Source organism: Eleginops maclovinus, chromosome 15, assembly GCF_036324505.1.
Source record: "Eleginops maclovinus isolate JMC-PN-2008 ecotype Puerto Natales chromosome 15, JC_Emac_rtc_rv5, whole genome shotgun sequence".
NCBI lineage: Eukaryota > Metazoa > Chordata > Actinopteri > Perciformes > Eleginopidae > Eleginops > Eleginops maclovinus.
In genome coordinates, this window is record NC_086363.1 from 5,801,062 (window position 1) to 5,813,977 (window position 12,916).

The 12,916-nt window shown below is 41.7% G+C and overlaps 1 protein-coding gene across 1 annotated transcript; it reads right to left on the reverse strand.

Annotated features, from left to right (window-relative positions):
* Positions 1 to 8,666: 8,666 nt before the first annotated feature.
* On the reverse strand, positions 8,667 to 10,338 carry tmem121ab (transmembrane protein 121Ab). Its single transcript, XM_063902518.1, has 2 exons — positions 9,177 to 10,338; positions 8,667 to 8,976 (listed from the first exon to the last, which is right to left on the reverse strand). Exon 1 carries the CDS (start codon positions 10,336 to 10,338, stop codon positions 9,400 to 9,402), a length of 939 nt encoding a protein of 312 aa, XP_063758588.1. The 3' UTR covers positions 8,667 to 8,976; positions 9,177 to 9,399.
* Between the last annotated feature and the right edge of the window lie 2,578 nt (positions 10,339 to 12,916).

Sequence of the window (12,916 nt, forward strand, 5' to 3'; positions counted from 1 at the left end):
TAGAGATTAAAGAACAAAAGAAGATGTGTATGTTGCTTTGAAAACCCTTTAAAATATATTCCGGTCACATCACCATGGATTGATTACATCTTTTAGTTTTTTCCATTCTACTAGCCATGCTTTTATTCAACACAGAAAAAATCCGATTTTTCTTAAATTAAATCATACCGGCTGTAGTTAGATTCACACTCTGTTGGTGCTAAAACTAATACCATGCAACAATACTTTCACATTTTAGGATATGTGACAGAGTTGGCGGCAAATAAATCATCTACTATTTAGTTGAAGCATCCCTGAATACAAGATCTAAAATGAATGAGATGCACTCATGGTCTAGACGTTGCAGCAACAGCTTGTGTTGTGAATGATGAATAATGATTTATTGGTCCTCACCGAAAACTTTTCCAGTGCGATAATCAAGCTGAAGAGCGCTGTATTTGCGAGACAGGGTGATTGCAAACAATCTGTTATTTACAGTGATGGCTGGCAACATGTGAAGAGCCTATTGAGTGTTGAATGATGCAAAATTGTGATTGCGGCTTTCCTCCATCAGTGCTTTTATTTTTATTTGTATTAATAGAACCAGTAGGGGGCAATGTTGCAACAGGATTCATGTCCCAGTGTCATGGACAAACTTTCTTACAGCTCAGTATGTAATGAAACTGGAGCTCCTTTACCCCAGTGAATAAAACTCTGGCAGTCTATATAAAAGTTTCAGAAATCAAACTGTGACAAAGTCAAACCATGACTGCAATGAATCCTTTCAGTATGATTTCCTGCACATAAAACATACTACACATAATTAGCAAATGATGGATGTCCATATTCTTCATCACCCAGCAGACAGGCAGCCATCTGGTGAGACCAGCATGGCCCGGGTAGGTTACTGGTGCCTCTCCCTAATGAGCCACCCTCTTGGCTCCCGTGCTGCCGTTAACAAGCTTCTCTGTCAGCCGTGATCTTGTGCACTGATGAGTTCCCTCTCTGCCCCCCTAACAAGACGTTTGTGCTGCTTCTCTGTGTCTCCCCTGAATGCCGGCTTAGCTCCCCCTCCACCATTTGTTGTACCACATATAGAGACAAGGCCCACGCATCCTGGCCTCCACATACGGCACGGTAATCCTGCTTTGGAAAGTTGTTTATCTGTTCACCCACCGCCCCTGCAGTTACAGTTTGGGGACATTTCCTTTCCTTGTTTGTGGCTTGCCAGTATTTTTTTTTGACTCCACTGTGCTGTTTGGGTAAATTGCTGTGCTGCATTGATGGATGGTGAACAAACTGGGTTGCTGCTGCTCTCTGCAATCCTTCTTAAGGGCACCCTGTGCTGCTGAACATAAGGTGGTGTGGGTCGCTCATGTTTTCTTAACTGCTGGTTTGTTTGGCTTTCTCTGTGGTGTACCGACATATGTTTGTTTTTCAGCCTACTGACATCAGCTTGTGAAAAATGGATTGCAGTCCTTTTTGAAATAGAAAGTTCAAATTAGACAACAAAGATGTCCACCTCTTGTGCTGTTTATCATTGCAGATGGTTTTGATATATTGTCTCATATGTTTTTGTTTCCAACCCAATTCAATGGTCAATTGAATTTTGTGGTTGGTGCTCACAGCAATGAAAGAAAATGCAGTAAAAACAGAAACAACTCTTCCCAGTAACTCAGGATAATCCACAGATCTCAATGTGAATAGTTTCTATTTTAACTCATGTCTTCATAAAAACTGTTGACAGTCTAATTTGGATTTTTCAGACTAGCCGTAATCTCTAGCCTAAAGATTTCTATCTCCCTTTTTGGTCTCAGTCTGTCGAGCTGGTGACATGAAACTCTTGGAGGTCCTGGGCCTTTAGGAATATGTTTGTTGAGCTAATTGTTCCCAATACTTTCTGGCTTGTAGCTCCTTCAAAATAAATTGATTTTTTCTTGCCATCCCTTATCGCAGATTGAAAATGTCACTTGGTGGTGGACAGCTCCACCGGGAAAGGCCATCTGAGATCATTTTATTGGAAATGATTTTAGGTGGATTAAGATCAAGTTACGCAATAATATAAACCATATACACTTTCTTAAGAACACTTTCTAGACTAAATGACTGATTCACATGACATTTAAGCATTGCAGCAGTCAGTTGTGATGCTGGATTTGAGTTGTTAAAATGTCAAAGGAATTTTGAATTAGTTTGAAATAAAACCCACAAAAAGAGGTAAGTGAAACCAGCTTTTCTTTATAGATTGTTGTATAAACCTAACCCCAAGAAGCCCTTTTTATAATGATTTTTAAACTACTGTGCAGCCTTCAGATGAAAACATTTCAACACGGCTTATAAATAAACTCAATTTTGTGAATTGCACTCTCCAATGGTCTTGTCTTTTTGTTAAGCAGTCAAACATCTTGTGGCTGAATCCATTTAAAGTCTGTACACTAACTTGCCACAATGCTTAAATGGTACATTGCTATTGTACTCCATTGCCACTGTGACCTTTCAATGGTATTTAAACCGTCTGCATACTTTCTAACTAGATACAATTAAAATACAATGAATAATGATGAGAACAGTGACATTATCAGAGCTGTAACCCGTGGCTGTATTGGGAACTTTTTTAAAGCAACCCAGAAAATAATGAACCCACTTTTAAAATATGACATAAATGAAGTCTTGAAGGACAGTCAGCTGTTTTCACAACTAACCGCAGGACCTTCTACGACGGTGCAAACTCAGCTTTCATTTGTTCTTATCTGTTTATGGCAGCCCCCACAGTTCCCTTGTGCATTGTGGCTCCGTGATTAATCCATTCTGCACACGCTGCACAGTTCATGAAGGTAACACAATACCTCCTTATCTACGTATGTATGAATATTAAGCAGTCAGGCAGTTGAAGGGAACGGTGCGAAATGGAGACGTATTTGATAAGACCATCTGGAAATACCAACGTATGGTGAGTCATGCTCTGAGCCCTTTATTCAAGGTTATAGTGGGGATGTGTAATGTACCATAGATCATTGAGCGCTGTGGACTTTTGTTAAACCAATCCATAGACATCTATTATTCAAAGAACACAGTTTGAAAGAGTCCAAGGCTTTCAATTTACTTCACACTCAAAATCAAATTTAATTCAACATCATAAGACTGAAGCTGATTTGGATGCATTGCTTGGTTTTTAGTAGAAAACAATCCTAATTCTGTATATTCTTATCAATAATAAAAACAAAATATGAATCTATGAGTGCATTATATTTGGTTAAAGTTGGCATTGATTCGACATTAAATCCTGAGATTTTCAGTGTGTGTGTGTGTGTGTGTGTGTGTGTGTGTGTGTGTGTGTGTGTGTGTGTGTGTGTGTGTGTGTGTGTGTGTGTGTGTGTGTGTGTGTTTGCTTTTCAATCTTTCTTGACATTACTTCACCTACATGTTATTTGTTGACCAATGCAGCATTTGTGTATATTTATTTAATGATGATATATATTTTTCTCTATTTTTTCATTTTCTTTATGTGTTTTGCTTCACTGCTACATCTCATATATATTTTTTAACGTGGTGCATCTTCTACATGTTTTAATTCTATGCATTGCGGCTTCATTTCTTTTGGAGTCTTTTCTATGTGCCCTAATTCTACGGCAGTGTTTCGGTTTGCACCTGCTTAGACCAAACCCCACACTGTTTAAGCTTCATGAATGCATTATGTTGTCCACTCCGGGGCAGCGCAACAACCTGTAAAACATTACGGCGACGTATTATCACCATGTAAATACGTATATAGTCATTGTGAAATGAAAAAGTGTACACATTAAGTGGCAATGGAGCAACCATGGAGCTACATTGGCATTCATCTGGAGTCTTGTTGCTGGCCATCTGATTGACACATGTAAGTGAAATATTCTTTTATTTTTAGTCTTGTAAATGTTAACTGAGGCGTGAGAGTAATATCTGTCTTTTCTTCCCAAGGCTTAAAAATATAACATTTTAATATCTGTGCGTTAATTAAGGAGAATGTGCCACCTGGAGATATGTTTAGCTAGCTTGGGATAAGACTGAAAGAAGGGGGGAACACCTAGTTGTTTGTTTAACCCAAACGGAAAGTGAAAACACTTGTTGTTTTATTGTGAAATAACCTGCAGCAACTATTAACTAAGATGGTATCCAGCTGCTCACACCCAGGTGTTTTTAATTAGTCTCTGATTACACCTCTTAGTTTAGGTGAAGATAAACTAGGCTACAGTGCAGAGGAAGTTACTTTTGAGAAAATTAAATATGTATAAACTAGTCTGCATCTTCTTTACCTTTAAAGTTAGAAACACATGTATGGTACACAGAGAGCTTGGGAATGAAGAAATACCAGGAGCTAGCCTGAGAGCCATCAGGTTTTGAAAGTCTTCTGCAGTATTGTACACATTTACGGATGATAGGGCTTACATTTGGCATCTGAAAATGGCTAATTCTGCCTACTTTTAATGGGGCTTTTCACCCAAATGTAAAAAAGATGCCCTGAAAAGGCTGAAGGTTGATAACTCCATGGCAACACCATACTTAGTGTTTTGAAGTTTAGTCTGCTTGACCTAAAGTGTCACACTTTGAGAACCCCTACATTAAAGCAAAACTCTCCTAATTGGCATTAAGAGCTGGGATTATGCAAGTATGGCTGCTCAAATGTCATAATCCAACTCACACTTTGTCTCGCTGCAGTTGTTAGGAAGGCTGTTTGGTGACCAAGCCTCCAGTCGACATAAATGTGTTTGCAGTCTTATGAAAGAAGCACAGTCAAAGAGTGATTTCCATATAGATTACTGTGTGCAGTGGGTAGTACAGTCGAAGGGGAGTGTAGCCAAAGTGATTACGGTGCGAGAGCCGAGGCATTTACTAACGAGTGTGAGGCAGAGAGAGCAACCGGTAAAGCAACGAAGTGAACAAACTCCAACAAGTCAGCAAATCCAAATGAGGTCAAGAGAGAGTCTGTAAAACTAAGAACGCCATCCTTATCTGATTGGCTCTGATTTAATTTATCTGAGACTAAGTGCTACAGGAAGTCACGGATACACAGTAAATTAGAGGCAGAGAGAGAAAAAAAGCGCCTTTACCGAGTTATTACACATAGAGAGAGCACAATTACATTCCGGGTACGCATGCCTGGTGATTAATGAATGAATCCCTCGCTCACAGGGTCCCAGAAAAGGTGTTCTGTTGCAAAGGCAGCCACAGGTAATTTATTCTATTCCCAAGTTTGCCATTTACTTTTTCCCCTTCAACCACTTGCGCTGACAAGATTTATTCAGACAATAGCAGTATTATGATGTAAGCCTAACAATGAGGGAATATTTGGTCTCAGTCACAGACATTAGGGTTCTAAATGGTACCAGTGACTGGTTCTTATTCATACAGTGGGACATTTTAATTAAATGCTGGATATAGATCTTCCCATTTTTAGAAAAAGAAAGTGCTGAGTCCACTGTTTAGACGGCATAAGAGGGATTTCATAATGTGAGTTGCGGCGGAGAGCAAACCAGGCCATGATATGCCTAAAAAGGCTCCACAATCTCAGACATTATGTAATGACTCAATGCTGCATCTTTAGCTTTGTTAGAGATAAAAGAAAATACCTGTTGTATTTCAACATTCGGACTGGAGCTGGCAATTGAATTCTTCCTTTTTTATTATTCATACTTGTTTTATTGTTATTATTGCACTGTGCAAAATCCAGATTGACTGCCTCGCTACTAACAAATATGCTCCTAATAGAGAAACCTGGATGTGACAATAACATGTGCAAGGTGACAGGATTTTGACGGATTATTTAAGGTGGGAGAGTAATACTTCTTCCTGTGGGTGTGGGATGATTGACAGTAAACAACATATTGGAATATAAATGTTCAGTAATGTGATAGCAAACTTAGATTCAGGGAAATAACAGGAACAGGAAGTAAGTGCACCCTAAGAGATGTAATAATGCCACATTGATGATCTGGGTTTGAGTTTGACAAAGCCTTTTGTTGCATTACGAAGATATTTGAGGTTTTTTTTATAACTTGGGTTTTATTTTCTAGTTTTGTCTATTGTTGTTATCCAAACTCACTTGAGTAATTGCTGAGATCTCATAATGTGGTGATTTATCTACAACAGAAGAAACACACGCCCTCCTATGATTAAATCCGTTGTAGGAAAGCCAAAAATTAGATTAGATTATTTGAACCACTTTATTTTGGAGGTGCAACTGTAGAAGTCCATCACTGCACAAGAAAACCATGCGTCTGTGCTATGATTATTTAGTCGATCAGCACCAGAACGTTGATCTGTGATAGACAATGGTGCTGCACAAAGCAAAAACAGAACTACATATAACACTTATTTCTTCAAAGCCCCTCCTCTGACAATAAAGCTGTTGAATTGAATTGAAATTGAATTAAATCTTTGATATTTTCAGCCATGTTGGATATTGTCTCTGGCATGTCCTGGTGGTGTCTGAAACATCGTCAGTGTAATAACTTCCATGTCATCATTTCACCGGACAAGCATGTCAGCATATTTGGGGTTCAAATTTTAATAAACTGGAACTTTCGCCAAAAAGCCTGGCAGAAAATCAGAGCAGTACAAGCATGTTGCCCTTCTGGTGTGAAAAAACTAATGATTTTAACCCTTGCCCTTTTTTCTGTCCTCCTAATCAGTTTGGCTGAGCCTGTGAAGTTTCATTGAAACCTGTATGATTGCCTGACCTCTTGATTTATTTCTTTCTTCTCATCTTTTTTTTTTTAGCATCGTCCCTACATCCCCAGATCTCAGCAATGTACTTTGTCAGTCCAGTCTCGCAGAACTGAACGGTAGACTGTATAGCAATGGCGATGTTCGAATAAAACATGCATAACACACCATATAAGCTACTTCCTAACACCTTACATCATTTAACAGTAGGCAATCCCCTGCGTATAAAAGCAACACTTCATATATTTGTATTTCTCATGTCCGTTATAAGGCCTCATGGCACTATCATACAGACCTTGAACTGAAAATAACCAGAATGAACTGCATGTGCCTGGAGAAACACTCCACCCAGCAAAATCAATATCTCTCTGCAGAAGAGATTGCAAGAGACGGGACGGCAGTTTGCTCAGATACTGTAAACCCCAAACTGATCCTCTCAGTTAAACCATTGGTTGTTTGATTAGCAGCATTGGAGTGTGCATGGGGAGTTAAATCACCGTTTAGTTAACTTGTTGTAATTTCTAAACAACATTGTGTGACTCTTGCTCGCTGGATGTTTTGCATATTTGGCAAAAAGTTTTTGAGCAAACTAATATATCTTAACTTGGGTCGTGTAGCAATTTTCCAACCATGCACATCTTTACCTGACTATTACAAAAATGATAATCAAGCTGTTGCGATTGATGTCTTTGCTCTGCTTGGATATTTGCCTGTAAAGTGAGCAAAACCCATTTACTCCTGCAAATGAGAAGACATCAAACTATTAGTAGCTTTAATGATGAAGATTAAATATGTCAATCATATTTATTTCTGTAAATTAAAATATGAGTGCGGTTTGTTCTGGGATTTGCAGTCCAGTCTGTAGGATTAAGCTTCAGCGGTTCGAATAAACAGCTTTGAACTATTTTCAGAACCAGGAATGAAATCGGAGTTATCTTCATTATTAAATGTCCTACATTATGCTTAGAAAGTGGAAAGAAGAACCTCACTCCTTTGATCGTGGTCGAGCTTCTTTGTCACTCTGCAGCTGACAGTTCTCGCTAATGGAGTGTGTCTCTTTGAGCTGAGATCAGCAGTTGGCCTTAGTTAACCTGACGGCAGTAAAGTGTCTGTCCCTGTGCGGCTGACAACACTTGGGTCAGTTAAATAAAATCTTTATGGAAACACGAGGTCATTTCAGTATCAGCTGTAAAAGTTCTATTTGAAGACGGATGTCACGTTGGTACAAAGAAGAACAGTGTCGAGGGAACGAAAGGGAACCATTTGAGAAAGGGTTCATTCAATTGTATCACATTAAAGATACATCCATTGCTTCCATTCTGCAAGCCTGGTAGCCTGAGGGGTAGAGCATTAATGCCAGGTGGAGGCATCTCAACCCTAAATATTTATGTGCTATGTGCAGCGTTTGCTTTTATGTAGCCATTTGAAAGACAACAAGAGCTTCAATAACCCCTTAATTGAGCTAAGAAATCATGATATGAAACCCAAATGGACAAATTTGGAAAAAAGAAACCATGCTTTCATCATAAATCTTTTTATTCATACTTTTATTAAAACATCATTTGCCTCCCAACAAGTAAAGAATGTACATAATTATAATAATAATTAGCAATAATAATTATTAATAATAAACCGAGGAACATCTGTTTGAATGGTATAGTATTTATATTTGATCTTTTGTCAATTCATCAGTGAGGCTTTCTCTGGACTCTGCAATTTTCTGACTTCAAGGCTTCAGCTAGGTTTGGAGGAATGTACAGTACAGCAAACAAAAAGTATCTCACCCCCATGGTATAGTTTTTTTTTTCTATTTTCACTATGTAATTCGTCTCAATTCATTACACACATAAACCACTCACATCTGTGCCAAAAAAATAAGCTAAACCTCCTATGGTGAACATGTACGCCTGCAGGCACACATACTCTATAGGCTCGAGTGTGCTTGACACACACACACACACACACACACACACACACACACACACACACACACACACACACACACACACACACACACACACAGAGTAAAACACACGCTTGGATGCCTGCAGTGGACGGTATAGTGCTGAGCTCCGGTGCTTTTATCAGACATTTGGTCGTAAAGCGTTACACTGACCGAGGCAGCAGCTTCAACAGAGCTCATTTCTCAGCAGAACCCCACACAAGAGGGAAAAGCATTCGTCTGCCACCAACCTCGCTGTAGCACAGCACAGATAGCCCCCCATGACTGACCCTTATCACTCTCTGCTCCTCCTCTCCGTCAGTGCCTCGCGCTGAATGGTAGGTCCTTTGGTGCTGGAATTCAAAGGAAATGCCACATAGTCGAAAAAGTGACCTTTAAAAAATACAAGATACTCACCGAGGGGGGGGGACCAACCGTCCATTTTACACAACATAATGTCACCCGTCTGCACACTGTGGAGATTGTCTTTTAATAAAAGTTTGAGCTTTGAAAACATTTGAAACAATTAAAAACACAATAGCACGATAAAAACCTTTGACTTGATTTCAGAGGCTGCACGCTGCACTCAGAGTCTGGTGTAGGTTCACAGGATGTTCTGACGGGCAGGTGATGCTGAAAATCTCTGTTATGGTTTCACAGCAGTTCATGTGGACTTGACAAGAGCAGATTATCATCCTGTCATGCAGCTGATTCCTTCATCTACCTCCCCTCCAGGAGCTTTCAGTTTCTTATGATGCTCAGTCCAGAGCTGGCGGTCATGTGTCGATGACGTCCTGCGCCGGCGAAGGTTCATGTGGCAAACTGGTGGCGTTGGGCAGCGGCTGCGTGTGGCTGTTCTGCTGCAGCTCGAGTGCCATGGCGTTCTGCGGGTGGGGGAACTCCTTTACCTGTCGACGGTACTCCAGGAAAGTGGACGCCTTGGTGGCGATGGCCACCACGTTCTTCCCGACAAAGATGGTGGAAACCCGGCTGTCCTGAAACAGCACCATGTTCACACCTCGTATGAGGATGGTGACCACGTTTATGGTGACCAGGCTCAGGACCGGGTACAGCATCATCTTCTGGGGCGACATGTGCTCCCCCTGCATGCTGATTTCACTGAGAGACACGCAGGGCAGGATGAGCAGCAGGATGTAGCAGTAGAAGAACATCAGGCCCTCGGCCCAGATGGGCAGGCCCGTCCGCTGCGGCTCCCACAGGTTGGCTTGGATATCCAGCAGGTCCAGCAGGTCCAGAGCCACCCAGAACAGGCGGCTCCTCATGTCCTCTTTCTTTCGAAAAGTTCTCACATATTCCATACTATCCAGAGCCACTAGAACCAAGTACAAGCCTGGCACACACACTGATAATAATAACGTCAAAGCTTTCCTGGCCACCGTCTCCAAGCTCTTCCTGTCTGCCTTGCAATTCTGGAAAACAAAGTAGAGTTTGATCTCCAGGACAAATATGTACAGAAACCAGAGGATCATGGCGTATCCTCTTCGGGCGGTGCGCACCTCTGCACCGACCCACACCGCCACATAGCGCAGCACTATGAGGAAGCACACATCCCCTACCAGCACTATAATACACACGCCAATCTTTCTGGGACCCTGGTTCTGCTCCACCAGGTAGGCGTCCATGAAGGCCATGCTGGTCATGATGACGATGGTGGTGAGGCACACGTGGCGTTTGTCTGGGGGCGGTAACACCATGGCGAGGGCACCTGCTGGCTCTCACTATCAGTCCCCAGCTTTCAAAAGCAAACCAACACCAAAGGGTGAGAGGGCACTGTGTCCAGCTCTGGTGTTCACGGGAGCTAATGTCCGCCTTGTGTCTGTTATATGTATAATACTATAATCAGTCTCTAAAGGAGGACGGTTATTGCAATTTAGAAGCGGAGCAGTGTGTGGAGTCAGCGGAGATATGCTGGCTGCTGATTGCTCTCAGACCATGTGAAAACAGGAACATCACCTCGTTACTCAACGCACTTCCATTGATCCGCCTCTGCCCCTGAGCAGCGACTACACCGCGGGTTTTACAGCTGACACACCATGACTGATAGTAATCCACAAATGGTGAATACTCTCAGAGCATGCTTGTCTAATGGAAATGTGATGGGAATGCGGGACACGCTGCTGCTGTGTAGAAATGTTTATGGAGGGGTTTATTTTTACATGAGATCGTGTTGAAAGCAGGAGTTGTGCGTGCGCCTGTGTTGCAGCTCAGCATGTGCGAGGATTTCCACTTTGGATGCTCCCGTAGACGATGGTGCAGTGTGTGTGGCTCCTTGCGATCCTGCAGTGTGTGTGAAGGGAAAAGAGGAGTCTGCAGTGGCCGGAGGCCCCCAGCCGCCATAAATCACGGAGACAGCAGGTCAACGGCCCATGAGGCCTTGCATCCGACACCGGCTTCCCTGGGGGGAGGCTCTTACACCGGGCTGAAGATCCATCCTTCCCCCCTCCTCTTTCCACGTGCAAGCCTCTTCACCGCCTAGAAGAGGGAGAAATAAAGAGGAGAAGAGGGGGAGGACAGGAGAGGGGGAGAAAGAAACCTGTCAGCACTACTGGGCCATATAATACAGTTTTCATTGCCAATGGCCCTCCACATACGAGGAGCCAAGCAATGTGTCAGCCTGGCTCGAGTAGAGGCTGTTTCACTATTGATAGGGGAGGACATATTGCACATGCTGGAGTCGGACTGCTTCAGGATGTCATTACCTCTCTATTGTCTGTAATATGTCACAGGACATCTGGAGTCATGGCTTACTACCCTCTGGTGGTAACGTTATCATGTTAAGCATATTCTGGGGCCATAATACCAAGTAGTTTAATTTGGGCAGTTGAATTAATAGAAGATTTATTACATCATTTGTAGAAACTAATTTTAAAGTCTCATGAAGTAGCGAACTGCCAGACACGTCTTTTAGATTGCTTTACTTGGTTCTACATTTCCTTCTTTTGCAAGGGTAAATGGCAAAACGATGGCAAGTTCATTTCCTACATCTTTGATTCAGTTTGGTGTACTATGTCCTTGTTTCGATTCTAAATCCAAACAAGGACATTGTGATTGCTGTGTGCATGCAGTGTCATTTTTATTGGAGGATTAATAGGATTAAGGAGTGTTTGTATCAGTGACAGAAATTGATGGCACGGAAAACAAAACCACCTTTCAGCTTTAATGTGTGACTTTCATGCATGCTCCGTATCTAAAATGTGCAAGCAGTGTCTTGAAAACGATACAATTCCCCACGTTTATTTAACCTTCAGTTCAGGCTCCATTTACAGTCTATTTTGGCTGAATGATGTTTCAAAGTGTTTCTGTTTTGACCTGTTTAGTATTCCAGCTGATGTGTGTGCTGAAGCGAGTGACGGCTTGGGTCAGGAGGGGCCTCTCATCACCAGTCCAGTTGGACGTTTACAGCACTTTGGAAAAAGAAACCGTACAGATGCTGAGAGCTTAACTTGCCAGCAGGACTCCACCTTGTGCACTGGCCTTGTCCATAAATAACCCAGCATGTCTAAATATTAGCATAGAGTCCAAACAAGCCTTTGAGAAAGTAAAATGTGTTAATTGAGCAGAAACTTCCCAATGGCTTGAGCTTCTGGAGAAACTGGAATTTATCTGATGCTCTGTTCTGCTCTGTTAATTTCTGTCTGCTTCTCCAGTCTCTGGGTCCTTCAGGCAGAACACAAATAAATCACATTAGTGTTTCTGTCAGCTGGGGGTACGTTTCAAATCAAGATATGACTGTATCAGGGAGCATCTGCAGATATCCCAGATATTACAGTCTCACCAAAGGGGGAGGTTTAGTTGAACTGCAGACCAGGGTATTAATAATGTTTGGTCTAAATCTCTGCAAAGCAAACAGGGGAAACTCGAGGTTACCACCGCTTATTTCATTATTCATCAACATGAAACAACAAAATAAATGACATCTACAGAAGCTTTTAGGGTTCAAACGGTAAATATCGATCCTTCAAGGGTACTCCAGTGACTTTGTATTGCTTTTACATAAAGATTGGTGACCCCCAAGAGACGGATTTTAAAGAAGGTGAAAATCAAAGCCACAGGGAGTGCCTTAGTGCAATGAACCGCATCGTCCCTCAAAACTGTCCGGGGTCATTCGGTGCATGTGTTCCCTCCCTCTCTCCCTCATTTCCCTGTTATTTCTTAACAATCCCTATCAAATAAAAGCACAGCATGATGACGGCCTCGGGTTTATTCTTCAGATTTGGAAAGTCTTTATTAGACTATAAAGACTTTATTTAACTTCTTTCATGGGCTGAAAAG

Excerpts from the sequence above, each read along its gene's own strand:
- tmem121ab (XM_063902518.1), bottom strand. The coding sequence starts at position 10,338 with ATGGTGTTACCGCCCCCAGACAAACGCCACGTGTGCCTCACCACCATC.